This window comes from Eriocheir sinensis, chromosome 16, assembly GCF_024679095.1.
Source record: "Eriocheir sinensis breed Jianghai 21 chromosome 16, ASM2467909v1, whole genome shotgun sequence".
Lineage (NCBI taxonomy): Eukaryota > Metazoa > Arthropoda > Malacostraca > Decapoda > Varunidae > Eriocheir > Eriocheir sinensis.
Window position 1 is genome coordinate 10,445,352 of NC_066524.1, and position 23,997 is coordinate 10,469,348.

The window sequence follows — 23,997 nt, forward strand, 5'->3', positions numbered from 1 at the left end:
GGAGCAGCTGGGAGGTGAAGTTAGAGCATTTGCTGGAGCAGGATGGAGTACACTAACACCAGACAAGGAGAGGTGGAGGACATTTAACCCGGTAGCAGCGGGGATCATGTTTCTTAATGGTCCCTCTAAGCGAGAAAAATGAGAAAAAATCACCCCTCACACAAACCATTTCATAATATATATCAAAGCATTTGTGATCAGATAATGTATCATCTATTTTGGGGGGTTTAAATCATGGCACATATTTGGCCCGTCGCTGCTACCGGGTTAGAAGGGCCTTTGTTCTACAGGGGGCTGGTAATGGTTGCTGATGCTGTTGATGAAGAAACTTATCACTCATAGTTATGTGTTGCTTTGGTGTTTGCAGTTTTGTGCTTTTTGTAAATTGTCGTGGCAAACTAAATCAAAATTGGGTGAACTCGTGGCTGAGAGCTTGGTTCGTATTGTCAGATGCTTGCGACTCTCACAACAAATATCTCCCAAGGCCAGAAAGGAGATCAGTCTGGTTTTCAAGAGTGTTTTCACATTCATGGTGCTTAAGTCTTGTCATTCTATCACTAGGCTTATAAAACTACCCATGGAAATTAACCCGGTAGCAGCGATGGGCCAAATTTGTGCCATGATATAAACCCCCCAAAATAGATGATACATAATCTAATCACAAATGCTTTGATATATATTATGAAATGGTTTGTGTGAGAGGTGATTTTTTCTCATTTTTCTCGCTTTGAGGGACCATTAAGAAACATGATCCCCGCTGCTACCAGGTTAAATGCCCACAACTACTACAAAAGCCTTATCATAAATGAATGTGTAACCCGGTAGCAGTGACAGGCTAAATTTGTGTCTTTACCGTGTAGCAGCGACGGGCCAAATTTGTGCCATGATATAAACCCCCCAAAATAGATGATGCATAAACTGATCACAAATGCTTTGATATATATTATGAAAAGGTTTGTGTGAGGGGTGAGTTTTCTTATTTTTCTTGCTTGGAGGGACCATTAAGAAACATGATCCCCGCTATTACCTGGTTAAATGCCCACAACTGCTACAAAAGCCTTATCAAATGTGGATGTGTAACCCGGTAGCAGCGACAGGCCAAATTTTTGCCATGATATAAACCCCCAAAAATAGATGATGCTTAAACTTATCACAAATGCTTTGATATATATTATGAAATGGTTTGCGTGAGTGATGTTTTTTCTCATTTTTCTCACTTAGAGGGGCCTTTAAGAAACATGATCCCCGCAGCTACCAGGTTAAATGTCTGAAGACATGGACCTTAAAATCAAGCAGGGTCAGGTAGAAACAGTTGCTACCTCGCTTATCTACAAATACAGAAGGCGCCACAAACAGGAGGCCTTGCTTGCACTCTCACCCTCACTGTGTATCACCGTTGCCAGATTATCGTACTCAGAGCATAGTGTTTACCAGTTTCTGACGTCTAACTATTGCCAAGAAACATCAGGAATTAACTACTTTAATCCAGTAGCTGTGGGGATCATGTTTCTTAATGGTCCCTCTAAGCAAGAAAAATGAGAAAATATCATCACTCACAGAAACCGTTTCAAAATATATATCAAAGCATTTGTGATCAGATTATGCATCATCTATTTTGAGTGGTTTATATCATGGCACAAATTTGGCCCGTCGCTGCTACACGGTAAAGCCACAAATTTGGCCCGTCGCTGCTACCGGGTTAACGATAAATATAGAGGAATCTCGTTATTGAGGCCCAAGAGACAGTTTTTTGGGTGTGAAGTTGGTAAATATAAGAGGCTGAGTACAACAATCTGGCAACGTTACAGTGTGTATCCCCTTCCCATGTCCCAGAATATGGGCCTGAGAATCATGCAGGGTCAGGTAGAATCATCTGCTACCTCACATATCTACAGGCATTGAAGGCACCACAAACAGGTCTTGCATGCACCCTCACCTGCACTGTGCATCTCCTTCCCATGTCTAAGAATATGGGCCTCAAAATCATACATATCACATTTTTATTTTATTTATTTATTTATTTATTTATTTTATTTTATTTTTATTTTTATTTATTTTTTTTTTTTTACGTCGTGGCCTATTGCGCCGATAGGCTTCTTCCCGGTGGATCCTGATGGTCGGCCCAAGGCTTCTTCCTGGTGGGGCTTGATGGTTGGTCCAGCCCGTTCTGGTGCAGGCGAGTGTTTATAGAGGCGCCATCTTGCCTGTTCTTGCCTGATCTACAGGTAATTAAGGCACCACAAACAGGAGGCCTTATATGCACTTCTCTCCCTCATTGTGTATCCTTTTCCCCCCAACACAGCGCATGCAGCGAGAGTACAACTGCGAGGTAGAGATGGGCAAGCCTAAGGTGTCCTTCCGGGAGACTCTCACCGCCCCGGTGGAGTTCGACTACAAGCACAAGAAGCAGAGTGGCGGGGCGGGGCAGTACGGCCACGTCATTGGGGTGCTGGAGGTGAGGTGGGGCTGGGCTGGACAGGGAAGGATAAGACAAAAGGGTGGGGCAAAGCAGTTAAGTGTAGGGCAGGAAGGGGCAGAACTTGGCAGGATAGAAGGAAAGGGCAGGATGGTAGGGTGGGGCAGATCTTGACAGGACAGAACAGGTCAAGATGGAAGGGCAGGACAGAGTAGGATAGGAGGTGCAGGTCAGGAAAGGTAGGACAATACTTGGCTGGAAATGGAAGAGTATGGAAAGGCAGGGCAGGGAAGGGTGGAAAGGTTGGGCAGGATGGCAATGTTGGATAGGGAGAGGCTGGGTGGGACACTAAAGGGAAGGGCAGGGAGAGACAGGACAGAGAAAGGTTGGCCAGGGAAGGGAGAGGAAGGGTGGAAAGGTTGGGCAGGGAAGGGTGGAAAGGTTGGGCAGAATGGCAATGTTGGACAGGGAGAGGCTGGGAGGGACAGGAAAGGGAAGGGTGGAAAGGTTGGGCAGAATGGCAATGTTGGATAGGGAGAGGCTGGGAGGGACAGGAAAGGGAAGGGTGGAAAGATTGGGCAGGGAAGGGCAGGACAGTGAATGACTTTTTAAGGGTGAGTAACTACTGAGGTTAATTTATTTAATCTTACGTATTTCGTCTCCTTCTGCTTCCTCTATGACGAACCTCTTGCACCTTTACCTCCCTTTCCTTCCTTCCTTCTCTCCCTCACAGATAGCTCAGCCTTATCCTTCTCCTCCTCTTCCTCCTTCATCCCTTCCCTTACCTCTCCTTCCTTCCTTCCTTTCTTTTTTCCCTCATAGGTAAATCAGCCTTCTCCTCGTCCTCCTCCCCCTCCATCTCTTCTCCTTTCTTCATTCCTCTGCCTCCTCCTATTTATGCTCCTATTTCCCTCCCTTCCTCCATCCCTCCTGCTTCTTCTTTCTCCTCCTTTTCCTCCTCTCCCTCTCTCTTGCAAGGCCATAGTCACACAACCCAATCAGTCAGTCCATCCCTTGGCCTCACCTCTCTCCCTCCATAACACACACTTTCCTCTTCTCTCCACACAACAGCCACTGCCGTCGGAGGAGAACACGCAGCTCGAGTTCTCCGACGAGACGATGGGAACCAGCGTGCCGAAGCCGTTCATCCCAGCCATCGAGAAAGGGTTCAGGGACATGTGCAACAAGGGTGAGCTGTTGGTGTGTTGCAGTGGTGGTGGTGGTGGTGGGATGTGTAGCTTTATCTTTTTTTTTTTATTTTTTTTTTTTTCCCCTTCTCATTTACTCTCGTTTCCTCCTCCTCTGTATTCCACTTCTTCCATCTCCTGTTATTCTGTTTCTTCCTTCTCATTGTTCCACTTCTTCCATCTCCTGTTATTCTGTTTCTTCCTTCTCATTGTTCCACTTCTTCCATCTCCTGTTATTCTGTTTCTTCCTTCTCCCATTATTCCACTTCTCCATCTCATTTTTCTTATTCCTCATCTCATTTCCGTTTCTCCATTTTTCCACTTTTTTCCTCATTGTTTTCCATAACCCTTTTCATTTCCTCACTTTTTCTTTTTCATTTTTAGGTTTTCATTTTTTTCTTCTTATTTTCCTTTTTCCTCATTACATTCTCTCATTTTCCCCTCCCATTATTCCACTCCTCCTTCTCATTATTATCTCAGCTTGGTTGGGAGAGACAGTAGTTTACTGTTTACCGTTGATGAGGTTTCAGGCCCTGCTCTGCCGCTGGTGTAGCGTTCTAGTAGTAGTAGTAGTAGTGGGAGTAGTACAGTCATTGGTGGGCACGATAACAGAAAACCTTATTACCGATAACTGATAATGGAAAACCTTATCCATGATAACTGATATTCGTTAACTGGAGACACAAATATAGGTGATAACCGATAGCCGATATAAATCCACAATTCTGATACTAGCTATCGATAAGTCCGATAGGCGAAAACAATACAGTAATCCCTCACCATATCGCGGTTCACTTATCGCAGTCTCGCTGTATCGCGGATTTTAAAATTGTAAATATTTAGTTTCGTATCACGGATTTTTCGCTATATCACGGAATTTTGCAGTATAGAGGTATTTTAATATATTTATTATTTTACTTATTTTGCTGTAAAAGAAGCATTTTCTAGCCTAAAAAAATTGTAAACAATATAAAAAAAATTAAAAAGTATTAATAAGAACATATTAAAATAATATTAATTTGAAATAAAATACGTAGCGCACAGCAAATGAGTAGACAAAGACTCGCACATATGTAAAATGCAGCTACGGCCGCTTCTGCTTGAGCTAGTTTGCCCACGTGTGATCGTACACGGCACACTATTGGCTGATGGATGGGAGGCAACCAACCAGAGCACTGTGTTCTGTATCCTGGGCACTGATTGGCTCAGCGACCGTAGGATTTGTTGGTTCGTCAGTGGTTAGCTCGGAGACAAAGGGAGAGTGTCTTACAGCTTGCTACCGTTAAATGCTCGAGAACTTGGCGGTGAGGACCCAGACAAGATGAGGCAATGACTACACTTGAACAAGACTAAAGTCCTAAACTTGCTCAAAATGATTACTTCAAGCCTATCTAGTTTCGTGGAACTCTTTGTGGTACTGGAATAAACGTGTGGAGAGCTACTGAACCGAACAGCCGATACGCTCTTCTTCTTGTGACCACAACTTACCAACCACACGAGTAACTGACATGTTGGTGACTGAGTTTCTGACTAGAATTTCGATGAGTTTCCCGTGAAATGTAGCTGACTTTGAATCTCTCGAGAAATTAGTGGTTGGGTTACCTTGTTCACACGGGCTGAGGCGAGATTCACAGATATGCGTGCTTATATAAATAATATATATAAAATATAATATATAAATTATATAAATAATAAAATAAATATAACAGCTACTTGGATTTTCGCCTATCTCGGGGGGTTCTGGAACCTAACCCCCACGATAAACGAGGGATTACTGTACTATATTGATATTTCAAATAAAAAAAAACAGATGAATTCAAATTTTCATTATCTGTATTTTAGAAAACTTACAAAACCTGAAAAGCTACAGCTTTGATGGTGGGGACGCCAAATAACACAACACCAGTTCAAGCGTTTCTAGTATTACCGTCCATATGTACATGTCAACGTGTGGTTTTCAGGTTTTGTAAGTTTTCTAAAATACAGATAATGAAAATTTGAATTCATCTATGTTTTTTTTATTTGAAATATCAATATAGTACAGTAATCCTTCGTTTATCGCGGGGGTTAGGTTCCAGAACCCCCGCGATAGGCGCAAATCCACAAAGTAGCGACCTTATATTTATTTTATTATTTATATAATTTATATATTATATTTTATATATATTATTTATATAAGCACGCATATCTGTGAATCTCGCCTCAGCCCGTGTGAGCAAGGTCACCCAACCACTAGTTTCTCGAGAGATTCAAAGTCGGCTACGAGTTGTATTTATATGTACAGAGTGTCGTTCTAGAAACAGCGAGGATGGTGGTACTGTATGTCTGATTCAGCCTTCCAGCAACTATTGTGTTAAAAAGCTTTGTGAGACTGTACAGGGCTACGCTTGCTGGTCTGAACATGCGTAGTTCACGAGAGACCAGTGTTTGTAAACAAAAGCACCAGCTTTTGACGATGGGACACCAAATAACAAACACCAGGTGCCTTCAGTACCATGGCATGATCACAAACGAATATGGAATATCAAATTTGAGGCAGTGAATAATCTTTTGGGGGGCAAAGTTAAATGATTTTTCTCTGATATATTGATTTTTGAGTCTAACATAAAAAAATAACCTTGTGTGTTAATGTTAATGATCTAAGTATGAAATCTCTTCACAGAAGATATTTCATACCCTGAAGTTTTTTCATACAACACCAGGCGCAGTAGGGAGGAGACAATGCTTTTTTTCTGAGAGGCGGAAAAAAGTAACGATTATCTCTAGTTTGGTTACAAAAGTAACGAAGATACCGATATATATTTAAATAAGTAGCGGACTGATCACCCGATTTTGTTATCAGCAATAAAGTATTGCGATAACTTATCACGATAACACCCAGCTATGAGTACAGTAGTATAGTCAATTCTACCTTAGTTGACGCCAAATTAGGTGAGAAGCTCCCTGTAGACGATTTAGGAAGAGCATAGGACCTTTGTTGCGGTAATTGGTTACATCTAACCCGTTGAGTGTTGGGCAAAGCCTTTTTGAGATTGGGCACTCAATAGCCCTTCCATATTTTACTAAAATTTCTTCATGTTTTGGGTCAGCTGAGTACAATTATTATGTTTTTAAGTTATAATACATAGTAGTAGTAGTAACATCATCATCATCATCATCTTTACCACCACCAGCACCACAAAAAGATCACTCTAACCCAGTATGACCTCTTTAAGCCGTTTTGACCTCTGTAACCTCATGACTTTACCCATCAGGCATGTTGACGGGCCATAAGGTCGCCGGTGTGCGCTTCCGGATTCAGGACGGCTCCAGCCACATGGTGGACTCCAACGAGATCTCCTTTATCCTGGCAGCTCAGGGGGCCATGAAGCAGGGTGAGTCTGGCCATGGAACACCACCACAAACCACCAGAAAACATTACAACCACTTGAAAAAAAAAACTCTAAAAAATCTTTATTCTCTGCTTCATATTAGAGGCAGAGGTTGACTCCACAAAACATGATCAAAGTCACTGGGATTCACAAAGACTACTGCTGTACTGCTGTAAGGGGATCCTCACACTGGTGCAGTAAACTATAGTCCGTTCCACCAGATCGGGGGTGGACTCGCGGACTTGGCATTATTGCTTGAGTGACAGTCTCCACGCCGCTCATTGGCTGTTGTTTGCTTGATCTAAGCTGGGGCAATTTTGTTTGCCATGACATAGCCTACTATCTCTTGCTCTCTGTTACCTCTTCAAATCAGCACTTTTGGTATATAAATATAGTTATTCTTATAATCGCTCTTCATTATAGTTATTCATTAGTTTATCACCCACAAACATTAGAAACATTTCAGGAATAATGATAGGACGATGAAAGAAATGAGAAGGTTCTTGCCTTAGGCCAATGTTTCCGTTATGACTCTGTAGCATCACTACACATTATGTTAGTACTAAGCCAGGCCTAAAAATATACCAAGAAATCTTACGATAAATGAGTTAATTAGACTGTAGCCTAGCGTTTTGTAGTAGTAAAAAAGTAGCAGCAGTTCGCTTCATTCGCTGGACACTGTCCGTTTACATGCAGTTCTGACTTAGTTTTGTTATGACTGTCATTTCAGATTAATTTATAATAGTTCAAAAGGCACATACTTATCAATGAAGATATTATTGCATTATACCTTGGCTACACTAAACGTGTGGTTGTGGGCTGAGTAAGTGTATGGGATCCCTTGTACAGCCTTGCCGCGTGTCTCCCAGCCTGCGATGTAGAAATGTTCTAATTTAAGTAAAACCATGGCAAATATGATCAGCAAATATGCATACACATTTAATCTTTGTATTATAACGTATGGAAGAACAGTTTATGGTTAAGATATTTGTAAGCATACAAAGAAACGTGGCATACATATTTTACAGTGTTGCTAAAAAAATGCTATACTTATTATTGAGTTTCCCTTACGTTTTGGGATGGGTAAGGGGTTTCACAATTATATTTAGATTATATCGTGAAGGAATGTACGTTAAAATAAGCTGACATAAGTATGAAAAAAAAAACATTAAAATCCTCACGGTGGTAACGCTCCCGGCCAACACCCAGACACGCCTGCCATCCACACAGGTGGAGAGGTCAGGTGACTCCACTCAGGTCAGTCGGCATCCTTGACCAGACAGAGAGAGAGAAGGAGGAAGAAAGGAATGTGTGTGGGAGGAATTAAGAGAGAGAGAGAGAGAGAGAAGAAAGGAATGTGCAAGGGCAGAATTAAGAAAGAGAAAGAGAGAGGAGTAGGAAGAAAGGAATGTGTGAGGGCGAAATTAAGAGAGAGAGAGAGAGAAGCAGGCAACCAAGGTGGGGTTAAAACGTGGCAACGTGTACTGCCGCTTATTCCCGAGAGGCCTACGTCACAGCCGCACGTTTGAGCTAGCCGGAGTATAATTTTTATCGGTGCAATCTGTTACCGTACAGCTCACAAAGGGTTTTGGTAGGAATACAAAGTCAATTTTATGCGCATCAGAACAAGTTAAGAATTGGCCAATGAGTGCGCAGTACCATCACTCATGCAATGATACCAAGTCTGCGAGTCCACCCCTGAAGGAAAATCTGTGCCAGGTCTGGTGGAACCGACTATAGTCTGAGGTTGTTTTGTGACTTGTTGGTCTGTTACATTAGCATAGGTACAGGAAGCAGCCTTAACATAATTGCAGGGAAATTTACTATGAGATTATACCAGTCATCTTCCTCCTCCGCAGTAAGCTAGTCTGAGGATATTTTTACATAGTTACAGGCAAAATTTGTTGATGTGAATTGATACCAGACATCTTCCTCCTCAGCAGCAAGCTGTTCTGAAGTTTTTGTGACTACTTGATCCGTTAAATTGGTTAGCACTGGTATAGGAAGGTCACTTAACTAATCATGAGGAAAGTTTGACAGTTTATACCAAGTCACCTTCCTTCTCCACAGCAAGGTAGTCTGAGGTTGTTTTGTGACTACCTGGTCCTTTTCATTAATTGGCATAGGTACAGGAAGATCAAGTAACATGAAAATTTAACGAGATTATACTGGTTATCTTCCTCCTCAGCAGTAAGCTATACTGAAGTTTTGTAACAGTTTGATCTGTTACATTAATTAGCACAGGGACAGGAAGGACACAACATGATTATGAAGAAAATTTAACAATTTTTTTCCAGTCATGATTATGAAGAAAATTTAACAAGTTTATTACAGCCAGTCTGAGGTTGTTCTGTAACTGCTTGGCCTTCCGCATTAGTATTGGCATAGAAAGATAATCTTACATAATTGAGGAAAAAATTGTTAACATGAGTTTGTACCAGTCATCTTCCTCCTCTGCAGCCTATGAGGACGGGGTGTGGACCATCCTGGAGCCCATCATGTCCGTGGAGATCACCGCCCCAGAGGAGTTCCAGGGCGCCGTCACGTCCCACATGAACAAACGGCACGGCATCATCACGGGCACTGACGCTAACCAGGGCTGGTTCACCATATACGCCCAGGTGTGTGTGTGTGTTTGTGAGAGAGAGAGAGAGGATAAAAGCATGAGTAAGAAAGGAGAAAAAAATGGATAGGAGAAAGGAGAAAAAAGTAAGAGTAAAAAAGAAAAACACATGAAGAAAATACAAGAAAGACAGGAATACAGAATACAGGAGATTAGATGACAAACCTAATGCTTCCCTTCCTTCCCGTCCCCATCCAGGTCCCGCTGAACAACATGTTTGGCTACTCAACAGAGCTGCGTTCGTCCACCCAGGGCAAGGGGGAGTTTGCAATGGAGTATGCGTGTTATGCCCCAGCCCGCAGCGAGGTTGTGGACGACCTGATTGCCCAATATGAGGCTCTCACACAGCCTGCTGTGGCCGCCAAGAAGAAGGGCAGGAGATAAGAGTGGATGTTACTGTAGCTTTGTCTTTTTATTGTTATTCGTAGTAGTAGGATTTGTTGTAGTTGTAATAGTCCTCCAGTCATAGTGATTGGAGTTTCAGATTCAGATTGACATCATGAGGGAGGCAACAGTTGAAAAAGATGCATTAGTGGACACACCAGTCATGCGTTACTAACCAAGGACAAGAGTGGCAAAGTTGGAAAAGTTGTATTTATATATGCACTTTAATTATTTGGTACTTCCAACTACATAATTACCAAAGCCAGGAGTAGCAAAGTTAAGAATGGTTTTATTTATGTACTTACGTTTTGTCACTTTCCAAGCTAGGCATTAGCCAAAGACAGGAGTAGCAATAGACTCATGCTGTTGTCTCCCTCCTCCTCCTGTCCCATGAATTCACTAAAGCTCTACTCATACATTTATATTTGCATTACACTCATGGGAAGAAAATTCAGAAACTAACAAATTCAACTTTATTTCTTTAATGATATATTTTTTTTTTTTCCATACACTGTTGTAAAGTTCATGCCTCCTAACATTCTTACCAGTTGGTAGGTGGCATAGCTGCAGGAGGGGGGCTAGAGGGGAAGATGCTCAGAGAATGGCCGAGTGGTCAGTGTTCAGCCAGGTGCAAGTTTCGTGCGCTGCTACATGCTGACAATTTTCAGTCAACGCTGAGTGGCCCAAGACTTGCTGCCCTGATGACCACCTATCAACCCAGACTTTGGCAAACCCCTCTATAGAGGACAAATGGGGTTCCAGGGGACAGCATGAGCCAAGCAAGATGACGACATTATAACACATTTGCCTGTGCCACTAATGGGCTGAGGCCAACCAGCAGCCCCCATCAAGAAAGTCTGCTGGTGCTATAGGTCAAATGTAAAGTTATTTTGGAAGTTAGATGGGTACTGGCCCACCCTTCCTCCTTGATACACTGCTTAGCATGCCTAACTATGACTGGGCATGGGTTTGAATCCCAGCATTCATAAACCATTGGGCTGGTCAATAAATGGGTACCTGGGGAAACTTGGGAATATAACTGTGCTAACCCTGATGTCACACTGGCCCTGTGTCCCAGGGTAATGGGTTCTTCTCACAAGCTCAAGGCCCAATGCAGTGGCGATAAGCACCAAGGCCACTCGCAGCTATAGCATGCAGCCAACTTTACCTTCCTCCTTGATGCACCCCTCCACCCCCAAGCTATGCCACTGCAGATTAGGGGAAATCATCTAGGCCTGGCAGGAGACAAACCCCCACCTTTCCCTCCAACAATGGTGTAGACTTTGTACAAATGAATGTATATACTGAGAGATGGTCTGAATTGTTGTTCGGTGAATGTGCGATAACATACCTCATGTCCAACGCAAAAGTTTCCAACCTGTTCTATGTAAAGTTGGGCATCCATGAATGTAAATTAAATCTATGTACATAAATACTTCTAAGGCTGAGAAATGTTTGTTTATTCCATACAGTAAACGAAAGCTTTGTACGGTGAACAGCCCTGCCCAGGTAACACATTTGCAAACATGACTATTTTCTTCATTATACTTAGCACAGGAATAACAACGAGCTATGACAAAACACAGTATGTTTACTTTCCCCTCTCCCTAAAACATTTCTTCCTTCAGTATTGCCAACTAAAATGACCCAGGCCAACAACTTGTCCGATATAATGCTCACTTTTAACCCCTAGAGTTTGGTCAGTGTAGACCAGTGAAAAGTTGCAACATGGTCCTTTCAGTCTGTCAAATTTACCATCTGTTTCAAACCAAATTTGGGCATTCAGTCGTATAATCTATACTGAAAAGACAGACTGGTGTTGGTAGTAAAGAGAAAATGGTAAGTAAAAAAAAATATTTAAATAAATAACCAAACCATTTAAAACAAAAAAATTACATTATGTTGCTGAGAGGACCTTATGTTTTTTCCCGTGGCTCTTTCCGTCAGGGAGAACCTCTAGCATGGTCTTCCTCTTGCCTGGGGTCACTTTGGGGGTCTTCTTGCCTGGTGTGGTCTTAAATGGGGTCACTGCCTTTTTAGGAGTCTTTGGGGAAGTGGTGATGGCCTGGACTGGGGTTGCAAGAGTCGCTTTTTTCTTCTGGCCTGGGGTAATTCTGAGTAGTGGGGTTCCGTCACCTTGTTTTCTCTTTTTTGGGGTGATGTTGCTGTTTCCCATTTCCTTTTTGCCTGGTGTGGCTTCGATTACTGGGGCCGCATCATCTTGCTTCCTCTTCCCTCCTGGTGTGGTTTTAGGAGTGTGATTCGCTTTGTCTTTCTTTTTCTTTCCTGGTGTGGCTTCAGAAAAGGCCTCAGCATTCTCTAGTGTGGTGGGTATGGTCACTGGTGTGGGTGTGGGAGCAGTCTTTTTAGGTTTGGGTGTTGAGTCCCCCTTGTTTTCCTTGTTCTCACCTACGTCACCCGTTCTCTTTAACTTGGGAGTCTTTTTCTTGCTGGCTGGAGTGTCTTGATTTTCTGAGGTACTGGTGACGTTTGGTGTTTGCTTTTTCGCTTTGGGTGTTTTTACTTTCGTTTTGGGTGTGGCGAGTGTTTCTACGGCAGTTATTTCATCCAGGGCAAGTGTCTCCAAGCTGGGTGTTGCCTGTGTGTCCTCTGCTGATGATTCTTTTATTTTGGGTGTATGTTTTTTTACCTTTGGTGTTTTGACTTTGCTTTTGGGTGTGGTGAGTGTCTCCAAAACTTCGGGTGCAAAAACTAAGGGTGTGGGTGTATTTTTCATTTTGGGTGTTTTGTTTTTACTCTTGGGTGTTTTCTGTTTGATTTTAGGTGTAGCGAGCTTTCCTATGGTTGATATTTCTTCCACTTCAAAGGAAGGTGTAGCATGCATGTCATCAGCTGGTAATTCTTTTAACTTCTTTTTCTTGGTCTTGGGCGTGGTGAGAATCTTTACACTTTCTAATTCTTCCTCTCTGGGTGTTGCCGGCAATTCCTTCAACTTCGGTGTAGCTTTTTTAATTTTCTTTGTTCCTGCCTTTTTCTCAGAGCTGGGTGTAGCTTTTCCTAATTTCAGCATCACATTTTTAGTCCCAGGAGTGGTACTTTCAGCCATAGGTGTTGCTGTCCATGTCTCTTCTGCTACGCTCTTTTGTTTAGGTGTGTTCTTCATCCCCTTGGGCGTCTTGGTCTCTCCTTTGGGTGAGAGTTTTGTCTTCTTAGCTTTCGGTGTCATATTTTCAGTTGATTCCAGCGTTATATCTTCTCCCTGGGGAGAAAGTTTTATCTTCTTGGCCTTGGGTGTTGTATTCTTCCCCTTTGGTGTCGTTTTCCCTCCAAGTACCATTTTCATCTTCTTGGCCTTCGGTGTTACACTTTTCCCCTTCAGTGTCAGGACCTTGCCTTTTGGAGTCACTTTCGGGGTGGACTTGGAGCCCATCTTCACGTACTTTTTGATGACATTGGGTGGCGTCTTCAGCACCACCTCGTCTTCACTCTCGTCCACCTCCAGCACCATCTTCTCAGTACTGGTGGCAGCCTGTGATTTGCTGGCTGCTTTCTTCTTGGGTTTTGTCTTTTTTGCTGAGCTCAGGTGACTCTTGATCTGTTGGAGTGAAGGAATGTTTTGTATGTCATTCACCATGGCCTGATCATGTGCTGGCCTTGTGAATGCCAGCTAGAATGTGTGAGAGGACTTTTACTGTCTTTCTAACTTTTGCTTATAAGCATTGCTACTGACTTCCTATTTCTATAATTTAATGACTCCCTATCTTCTATAATTTATGGGTTAATGGCTACATCCAACGCATTAAACTGCTATGCTAGTAATACTATATACAGCACAAGCCTAAAAAAAGCTGCCATTGGTTATGGAGTTGGTGATAACTGGCTGACATCTTCTAGTGAAGAATACAGCCAATACACACACAGAGCTTTGCCAATGGAGAAAGTTGAATCAGTCAATAGTATATATATATATATATATATATATATATATATATATATATATATATATATATATATATATATATATATATATATATATATATATATATATATATTTTACAACAAAGGAGGCAGCTCAAGGGCACAAAAAAGGAAACGATAATAAAAACAAAAGCCCGCTACTCGCTGCTCCTAAAAAAGAATCACAAGAGGTGGCCAAAAGAGAGGTCAATTTCGGGAGGAGGTGTCCTGATACCCTTCTATTGAAAGCGTTCAAGTTGTAGGCAGGAGGAAATACAGATGAAGGAAGATTGTTCCAGAGTTTACCAGCGTGAGGGATGAAAGAGTGAAGATGCTGGTTAACTCTTGCATAAGGGGTTTGGACAGTATAGGGATGAGCATGAGTAGAAAGTCAAGTGCAGCAGGGCCGCAGGAGGGGGGGAGGAATGCAGTTAGCAAGTTCAGAAGAGCAGTCAGCGTGGAAATATCGATAGAAGATAGAAAGAGAGGCAACATTGCGACGGAATTTAAGAGGTAGAAGATTATCAGTAGGAGGAGTAGAGCTGATGAGATGAAGAGCCTTACACTCCACTCTGTCCAGAAGAGCTGTGTGAGTGGAGCCCCCCACATGTGAGATGCATACTCCATACAAGGGCAGACAAGGCCCCTGTATATGGAGAGCAACTGTGCAGGGGAGAAGAACTGGCGGAGACGATACAAAACGCCCAACCTCGAGGAAGCTGATTTAGCGAGAGAGATGTGAAGTTTCCAGTTGAGATTTTGAGTTACAGATAGACCGAGGATGTTTAGTGTTGAAGATGGCGATAGCTGACTGTTGTCGAAGAATAGGGGATAGGTGTTTGGAAGATTGTGTTGAGTTGATAGGTGGAGAAATTGAGTTTTTGAGGCATTGAAGGACACAAAGTTTCTTCTGCCCCAATCGGAAATGATAGCAAGGTCTGAGGTTAAGCGTTCTGCAGCCTCCAGTCTGGAGTCGTGTACTTCCTGTTGAGAGGGTCTTCTATTGAAAGAGGTTGAATAATGCAGAGTGGAGTCGTCGGCGTATGAGTGGACAGGACAGTTTGTTATGGAAAGATCATTGATGAATAACAGGAAGAGAGTGGGTGATAGGACAGAGCCCTGTGGAACACCACTGTTGATAGGTTTAGGGGAAGAACAGTGACCGTCTACCACCGCAGAGATAGAACAGCCGGAAAGGAAACTGGAGATAAAGGAACAGAGAGAGGGATAGAATCCAAAAGAGGGCAGTTTAGAAAGCAAAGACTTGTGCCAGACTCTATCGAAAGCTTTCGAAATGTCTAACGCAACAGAGAAAGTTTCACCGAAACGGCAAAGAGAGGATGACCAAGAGTCAGTTAAGAGAGCAAGAAGATCGCCAGTAGAACGCCCCTTGTGGAACCCATACTGGCGATCAGATAGAAGGTTAGAAGTGGAAAGGTGCTTTTGAATCTTCCGGTTGAGGATTGATTCAAAAGCTTTAGATAGACAGGAAAGTAAAGCTATAGGGTGGTAGTTTGAGGGATTGGAACGGTCACCCTTCTTAGGCACAGGCTGTGCAAAGGCATACTTCCAGCAGGAAGGAAAGGTAGATGTTGATAGGCAGAGACGAAAGAGTTTGACCAGGCAGGGTGTTAGCACGGAAGCACAGTTTTTAAGGACAACAGGAGGCACTTCATCAGGTCCATAAGCCTTCTGAGAGTTGAGGCCAGAGAGGGCATAGAAAACATCATTTGGAAGAATCTTAATAACAGGCATAAAGGAGTCAGAGGGGGGATGAGTAGGATGAATATGCCCAGAATCCTCCAGGGTGGAGTTCTTACAGAAAGTTTGAGCGAAGAGTTCAGCCTTAGAGACAGATGAGACGGCAGTGCTGCCGTCAGGGTTAAGGAGAGGAGGGAAAAAGGAAGAAGTGAAATTGGAGGAGATATTTTTGGCTAGATGCCAGAAGTCACAGGAAGAATTAGAAGAAGCAAGGTGTTGACATTTTCTATTGATAAAAGAAGTTTTGGTAAGTCGGAGAATAGATTTGGCATGATTCCGGGCTGAAATGTAAAGGTCATAGTTAGCGGGAGTTCGAAGGCTCTGGAACCTTTTGTGAGCTGCCTCTCTATCTTTAATAGCACAAGAACAAGCATGATTAAACCACGTACGTATATATATATATAGATATATATATATATATATATATATATATATATATATATATATATATATATATATATATATATATATAATATATATAATATATATATATATATATATATATATATATATATATATATATATATATATATATATATATATATATATATATATATATATATATATATATATATATATATATATATATATATATATATATATATATATGAGTTTATCATGATAGGTAACCTAATTACTAATGGACCATATTGGCTATACAGGCAGTGCCACATATGGTCACTCAACTCTAAAGAGTTCAAGTTATAGATTAGAGTGTGTCTGAGACTGTCTCCGAGATATACGGCCATGGTACCGCCATCGCTCCAAGCCGATGATTGCACACACTTCACTCCTACCCGATTTCAGTTTTTCTCCATGTCAAATAGTAGCGTCAGGAAATCAGGAAGAAGTAAAGTGTGTGCAGTCATTGGCTTTGAGCGGTGGTGGCACCAAGGCCTTGTATCCTGGAGGCAGCCTCAGATGCACTCAAGTACAGAACTTGAATTCTATGAAAAGTACTGCACTGACAGTTCACCGAGTGGCTACGCATGGTACTGCCCATACAGCCAATGCAGTCCATTAGTGAGTGAAGAAGTCTTACACACACACACATCTTTACCACCTGAGAGTAAATGGTAAATTCGTTCTAATGGTATAAACCATAAGCTACTGAAGTGTGTGTGTGTGTGTGTGTGTGTGTGTGTGCGAGAGAGAGAGTAGTACACACCAATGCTGCCAGTGCCTCTCTCTCAGCAATAAGCTCCCCCTTCTGCTCCTCAGTAAGCTCAGAGTTGATGTCCTCGCTGGGCTCTACATCAGACACATCCTCAGGGAAAGAGAGGTTGGTCTGGTCTTCCTCCTTGTCCTCTGAAGGGCTGTCCTCTGAGGCAGTGTGTCCGTTGGTTAGCTTGGTTGCTTCTTCACCTTCTTTTTCTTCCTGTAGTGTTGAAGAGAAATACGTTAATAGAATCATAAAATAGCCACATGGTTAGTTTAGTCATCGCTCCAGCTCCCTCATCTTCCTCATCCTGATGGGTAGATTAACACAAGTGCTCCAGGCTAGAGGCCAACTATCACTTGTCTGTGTGTGTGTGTGTTTGCAACTTCGCATGCACAACAATGCAGCTTTCAGTCAATGCAATGTTCACATGTGTATGCACCTAGTTGTGATATATAGGGGAGGCAGCGGCCAAGTGGTCAGCATGCAGGCATAACAGATTCTCCCCACCCAACTTTAATGAAGGCTTTAATAAGGGAGACATTCATAAGGTTTTGTTGGTAAGAGAACCGGGTAGGACACGAAGTAATGGGTTTAAACTGGATAAATTCAGATTCAACAGGGACATAGGCAAAAACTGGTTTACAAACAGGGTAGTGGATGAGTGGAATAGGCTTAGCAGTCATGTGGTGAGTGCCAATACAATTGTCACATTCAAAAATAGATTAGATAAATTCATGGAAAGCGATATTAGGTGGGGTTAGATGCACGAGAGCTACACGGGAGCTTAGGTTCAGGGGAGCTGCCTCGTACAGGCCTACCGGCCTCTTGCAGACTCCTGTGTTCTTATGTTCTTAACTCTGATGATAGTGGGTGATGGGCTTGGCCCATGATGTCCCTGAGCCTCAGAGGAGACTAAAGCAGAGATAAACCAGTAACAACTTGATTTCTACTTGTCCTTATTTATGTTATATCATGTAATTATTTATGCAAATGTACAGGATTATTTTGATACAGTGCAGTCCAATAAATATTATTATGTACTAGGAGTTTTCAGTTACATGATTTATGAGTCCAGAAATGCATCACTGTTAGCCTCATTCCATTGCCCCTCTAGTTTATTATATGATCCTTTTGCTTCAGGATCACTTTTCCAAGAAAATAACCCAATCATAAGGTGGGGCATGAAGCACAGGAAGCAAGCTACATTTATGGGGTCATGTTTCCAAAGTTCAAGGTGTCAAGTTTTCTCCCTCTCTGCATACCTTTTGTGGGGGCTTGCCAATAAGGGTCTGCAGGGGAATGTAAACACCCAGCTCCTCCAGCTTCTTGGTCTTCTTGGTGTAGGCGGAAGTGAGTCTGGCCACCCTCCTCTGGATCTGTTTCTCTGTGCGTGTCTTGTTCAGCTGCAGGAAAACAATTGCTTATAATTTTTATTTGTAATAAGGTGAAGAAATTTTTATGTACAACTTTACAATCCAACAATCAAGGACATTTTGTGTTCCTAATTCCATTTACTTAACCAAGCAAGGAAAACACAATTAGTTAGCTCACAACACCCCAGAGAGATTGGTTGTGTACCTTTCCTATTTCTTGTAACAAACAGACAGGGCAAAGAGACAAGTAGGGTGTTTTTTGTACTTCAACTTTCCTCAACAAGCACCCTGGACATGGAGACAAAGATTTGAAACAACAAGCACATAGCATATATTTCCCGCAGAGCAACGTGCCTTTTCTACTTTGCTATTCCTATTCCCCTTACTACATCTGGCATTCAAGAACAACCCCAGTCTTAAGACTGTCTAGCACCTCCCTCCCATGATCCATCAGAGTGCTCTTTCTTGCCCATATGACTACATGAACCAACACTATTTCTAATTTTGTCACTCAATCACAGACAACACGCGTTTTTTTTTAATTTAGTCACAGTTACGAGATCCACAGCTCATTAGCAACATTTCCCTAGCTACTTGGCACTATAACATTTCTTAAAACTTCCTTTTACTCTATAAATTACTGACAAATGGCATTGTTTCACTTTCTTGTTTCTAACGATGACAAAGATGTTTTCATACCGGGACGTTCTTACTTATCCTAGTGATGCTTTAAAATGGTCTGTGGTGCAGCAGTACACAATAGTAACCTCGTGAAATCTATATCCATCCCCACTTGGTAGAGTTACCCATAAGAAGCTCAGGAAATGGTCATCGTCATAGGCCAAAGGAAGTGCAGCTTGGTGTGTTTACCTGTGACGTCAGCAAGAAATTAGCCGTACCCAGCCCTCCACCGCTTGTGTGGAACCCCCAATTCTTGCCAAGAATTGAAAGGACACCTTGAAAATCTGACATGCCAGAACAAGAAATGCAAAAATTTCGCAAGATTTTGGGAAATTCTTGCTCGCTCTAGATTAATTCTTGATTGACAGATGATGGCTTAAACACAGCCAAGGCAGAGACAAGCACGGTGTTATTTACTTCAACGTTCCATATCAACCACCCTGGACAGGGAGACAAAGATATGAAATGTCAAGTGCATAGCATATATTTCCTGCAGAGCTAAACAATTTTTCTATTCCTCTTCCTTCTTCCCCTGATAAACAGAGCCAGGGCAACAAGACAAGCAGAACTGTTTTTTTTTCTTCCACTTTCCTCAACGAGCACCCCAGACATGGAGACGAGAATAGCGAATGACGAACACCATGTAACATATATCCTGCAAAGCAACATGCCTATTTATTCCAAATTGTTCCTCCCTTACTAAAAAGTCAAGACAATGAGACAAGTAGATGTGTGTTTTACTTCAGCTGTTCTCAATAAGTAACAACGGGGACGCGGACAGAACGCAACAAACATCACGTAACATACACTTCCTGTAGAGCAACATGCCTGTCTATTCATATTCCTTCCTTCCTCTAAACACAGCCAGGGCAAAAAGAGAAAGCGGTAAGTTTGTGAAAGACTTCTGATCACTTCCAATGAACAGAGCAAATAACATGGAAAACAGATACCAGCACATTACCGACTGAGCTGTGTGCAATTCTATTTCCCGTACTCCTTGGCAAGCAACTAGGCATATGAAACTTGTACACATTTCTTATTCTTACTTTTACTGAACAAAACTGAAGGTGAGCAAATGACATGGAAAATGGTTAGCTATACATTTCCCACAAAGCTATGAACCTTTCTTTTTCCTGTTATCTTTAGTAGGTGTATCAAACTCATACCTCTTTCCTGTTCTGCTTACTTTTACTGAACAAAGGCCAAAGTAAGAACATGACATAGCAGGCAGTTAGCTACACATTTCCTGATGACAATGGGCCTTTTCTTTTACTATATTACTTGGAAGGCATTTGAAAAGTCTTACACACATTTCCTGTTCTGCTTCCTTTTACTGAACAAAGCCTGAGGCGAATAAATGATATGGAAATGATGAGCTACACATTTCCCACTAAGCAATGAGCCTTTTCTTTTCCCATCTTACTGGAAAGGCTTAGGAAAGACTTGCACACATATCCTACTCTGCTTACTTTGACTAAAAAGAACAAATGACATGGAAAAGTTAGCTACACAGATCACAGTGAGCTACCAGTATGTGGCTTTTCCCTTCTTGTTTCTCTTTGCTAACCAGAGGCGGGCAGGTAATTGCAAGGACATAATTCCTACTCCCCCTTATTTAACAAAGCCAAATAGACATAGAACCGAAGGTATGTCGAAAAAATCTCATCTAAATATTTTCTGCCAAACTATGTGTCATTTCCTTCCCAGTTTCTCTCCTGACCAGAGCAGGGCAGGTAATAGCAAGGATACAATTTATTCCTTCTTTCCCTTACCAAGCAAAAGCCAAAAAAACATAGGTAAAGCAATGACAAATATACTAAATATCTTCCACTGAGCTGTGTGCCTTTTCCTTTCCAGTTTTCCTTTTCTATGCATAGCTGGGCAGGTATTAGCAAGGACATATTTCATTCCTTCTTTCCACTACTGAACAAAAGCCAAAGCAACAAAGGTAAGGCAATGACAAATATACTGATCAATTCCTACCAAGCCATGTGCCTTTTACTTCCCAGGCAGGTAACAGCAAAGATATACTTCGTTCCTACTTCCTCTTACTGAACAAAACCCAAAGCAACAAAGGCAAGGCAATGACAAATGCTTTTTAGTAAACATTTCCCAAGCTGTTGCCTACCTTTTTGATGGCTCCCTTGCGTACATTCAGCTTGGGGCAGTTGTCGGGTCTGATGTCCTTGCCCCTGAAGAGCTTGCTGTTTATCGCCTCAGGAGGAAGAATCTTACCTGGGAGAGGGGGAGAGAGGGAAAGTAACACCTGTATAGCAGCATGAAACCTTTATATAATTATGCAAAGAATGATGGAGTAAGGGTGTTGAGAAGAGTTGTTTTGGCAGGCATTTAACCCGGTAGCAGCGTCGGGCCAAATTTGTGGCTTTACCGTGTAGCAGCGACGGGCGAAATTTGTTCCATGATTTTAACCCCCCAAAATAGATGATACATAAACTGATCACAAATGCTTTGACATATATTATGAAATGGTTTGTGTGAGGGGTGATTTTTACTCATTTTTCTCGCTTAGAGGGACCATTAAGAATCTTGATCCCCGCTGCTACCGGGTTAAGGGTGTGTGTGAATACCCTTCATTCTAACAAAATCTGTCTGTCTGTCATTCTTACACCTCAACTAACACACATGAATTAAGCAGCACATCTGCCCTTAACATCCACATACCACCACCCACACCACTGAATCCACACACACGATGTCCAGAAAAATAAAGCTATCATTATTATTACTATCATTACAACATCCTCTACATGATATATAATAGTTCCACCAACCGATATTCAAATTTCTGCCATCCACACACAAGATCACGGCCACACCCTTTAAATTAACATCACCTTCCACACACCACAGCCACACTCCTTCCTATACCCACACCCTTCACAGCCATCCCACATCCCTTTGCAAATCCCACACACCACAGCCACCCCTTCATTGCCCAACCACATCCCTTACCAGTACCATCACCCACACCACAGCCATAGTCATTCTCAATATGCACACACCAGTCACACCCTTCCCAATACCCAACAGCCACACCCCTCACCAACACCTAACATACTTAAGTCACACCCTTTCCCACACCCACAGTTCTCCCTAATACCCATACACCACACTCGCACACCCAATGCCCTTTACACCCTCCGCAGCCCCAACACAACTCACACTTCATAATCTTGCCGAAGGTCAGGTAGCCGTCCATGTACTTGGCTACAATCTTGGCCACCTCGTAGTGCTCAAACTCCACGTAGGCATATCCACAGCTCTGCCCCGTCTGTGGAAGTGGCGGAGGACAGGGCAGGGGCAGGGTGGAGCGGGAAGGGAAGACACGGTATGAGAAATTAGTTATCAAGAAGGGTAGGGTAGGGAAGAAGGGAAGACAGAAAAAGTAGGTCATCAGTCATCTTGCTCTTGTCTCATATTTTTCTTTGTTTCATGACTGACTCAGTGACATGGAGTAGGTTTTAGGGTCTTTTTTTCTCATGGTGAGTCATCTCATGCTTATCATTATTTCTCCTTCATTCTTATCTGGTTCAATTATATTCTTTCCTTTGCCAACTTCACTTCTTTTCATCATTAATTTCTCTGGTCATACTTATTTTTTACCTTTATCTTGGCCATGAAAAAATGGCCAGAGTGCGGCAGAAGAGAAAGGAGTGCATGAGACTGGTGTCTATTAATGTGAATGGATTAGGTGATGAAGAAAAGAGGAGTGATGATTGAAAGAAAATTTTGCGAATGGTAGAGTGTATGTGTTGGGAGTGAGTGAAACGAACTCTGAGCAGGCAAGGAGGGAGTGTCTGGAGAGAGAGATGGAAACTCTTCTGCCGTGGCCATCCCCTGGTGGAAGCTCCTAGGAGTAGGCATCAAAGATGAATGAATGAATGAATGAATGAAAAAAGAAAGTTGATAAATGAGTGAAATTGACAGCAAATAAACAGACACAGCGTTAGAAGCAAGATGAATGATAAATACTAAATAGAATAGGAAGGAATCAACAAATATATACATGTAACAGAGGTACAATTGTGGTACCCGAGTGTTGACACACTTTCCACTGAGTTTCGTTCACAGGCCTTGACTTTAAAATATATACACCGCAAAAAAAGAGGCTAATGTTCAGATATGTCACTACATATACACTCTCCATGATTTATTGGATATGAATTTGTCAGTTGTGCACACTGATAACAAGTTTTTAATTCGCCGACGAAAATGTCTTTACATTTTTTTCAATTTTTTTAGTGATACCACCATTTAACTCTCGCTTGACAATGTTATGCAATGATGTCATCGACCATGCCAGCCGGCACATTTATGAAACTAGTAGGCTATTATGCATTTAGGAATACTAAGCTATTATTTTGCATTTAAGAATACTAAGCAATTCTTTTGCATTTATGAAACTAGGCTATTACTTTGCATTTATGAATACTAAGTTATTATAATGGATTTAACCCCTTAAGAAAACTAGGCTATTGTTTTGCAGTAACTTTTTTTTTCCTAAGAGAAATTAATCTCTCTCTCTCTCTCTCTCTCTCTCCAGAATGCACACTGACGACCAAAGTCAAGCAAGTATTTAGCTTATAGAATGCAGAAAATCTTACAGAGCGTGCACTAGTGGAAACGAGCATTCATAACAGATTTTTTTAAAGAAACATAATCGTCGTGCAGTTGATGGTCACAGTTTCGTAAGAAAAATCCTGATAATAATATCTCTCTCACACCCACACACACGTCACATATAACTCGAATGTAGCTCTACTGGATAGTTCGCTAGCGGCGTCCAAAACCTTTTGGAAACTGTCAACACTTATGTCCCACGACTGTACCTAAATTCATATAAACACTGACAACTAAAAATGACAAAAAAAGTACAAAATAAACAATGACCAAAAAAAAAGTTAACAATGACAAGAGACAAACTACCTCAGTGGCTCAAACAAGAGAAAAAATGAAAAAGTAAACCAACATAGAAAGAAAACAAAAAATGAAAAGGCACAAGAACAAAGATAAACGAATAAAACAAGGAAAAAAATCACTCACGAAAAAATAAATGAATAAATAAAATAAACATAAGACAACAACAACAAACGACAACTC

General features: G+C 41.9%; 2 protein-coding genes across 5 annotated transcripts in view; one reads left to right on the forward strand and one right to left on the reverse strand.

Annotated features, from left to right (window-relative positions):
* LOC126999273 (elongation factor G, mitochondrial-like) overlaps nt 1–11,835 on the forward strand; it is a 24,771-nt gene extending 12,936 nt beyond the window's left edge. Inside the window, exons 11-15 of the mRNA XM_050861674.1 lie at nt 2,303–2,455; nt 3,488–3,605; nt 6,858–6,977; nt 9,435–9,595; nt 9,796–11,835. Of these exons, the coding sequence (XP_050717631.1) occupies nt 2,303–2,455; nt 3,488–3,605; nt 6,858–6,977; nt 9,435–9,595; nt 9,796–9,981 (738 nt within the window). The 3' untranslated portion in view covers nt 9,982–11,835. The remainder of the gene's footprint in view (nt 1–2,302; nt 2,456–3,487; nt 3,606–6,857; nt 6,978–9,434; nt 9,596–9,795) is intronic.
* LOC126999272 (proteoglycan 4-like) overlaps nt 10,441–23,997 on the reverse strand; it is an 18,830-nt gene continuing 5,273 nt past the window's right edge. For all 4 annotated transcript variants that reach the window (XM_050861673.1, XM_050861672.1, XM_050861671.1 and 1 more), the window contains 5 exons: nt 22,060–22,168; nt 21,005–21,111; nt 18,085–18,225; nt 16,829–17,038; nt 10,441–13,537 (listed from right to left, as the gene is read on the reverse strand). In XM_050861673.1, the coding sequence (XP_050717630.1) occupies nt 11,879–13,537; nt 16,829–17,038; nt 18,085–18,225; nt 21,005–21,111; nt 22,060–22,168 (2,226 nt within the window). In that variant the 3' untranslated portion in view covers nt 10,441–11,878. The remainder of the gene's footprint in view (nt 13,538–16,828; nt 17,039–18,084; nt 18,226–21,004; nt 21,112–22,059; nt 22,169–23,997) is intronic.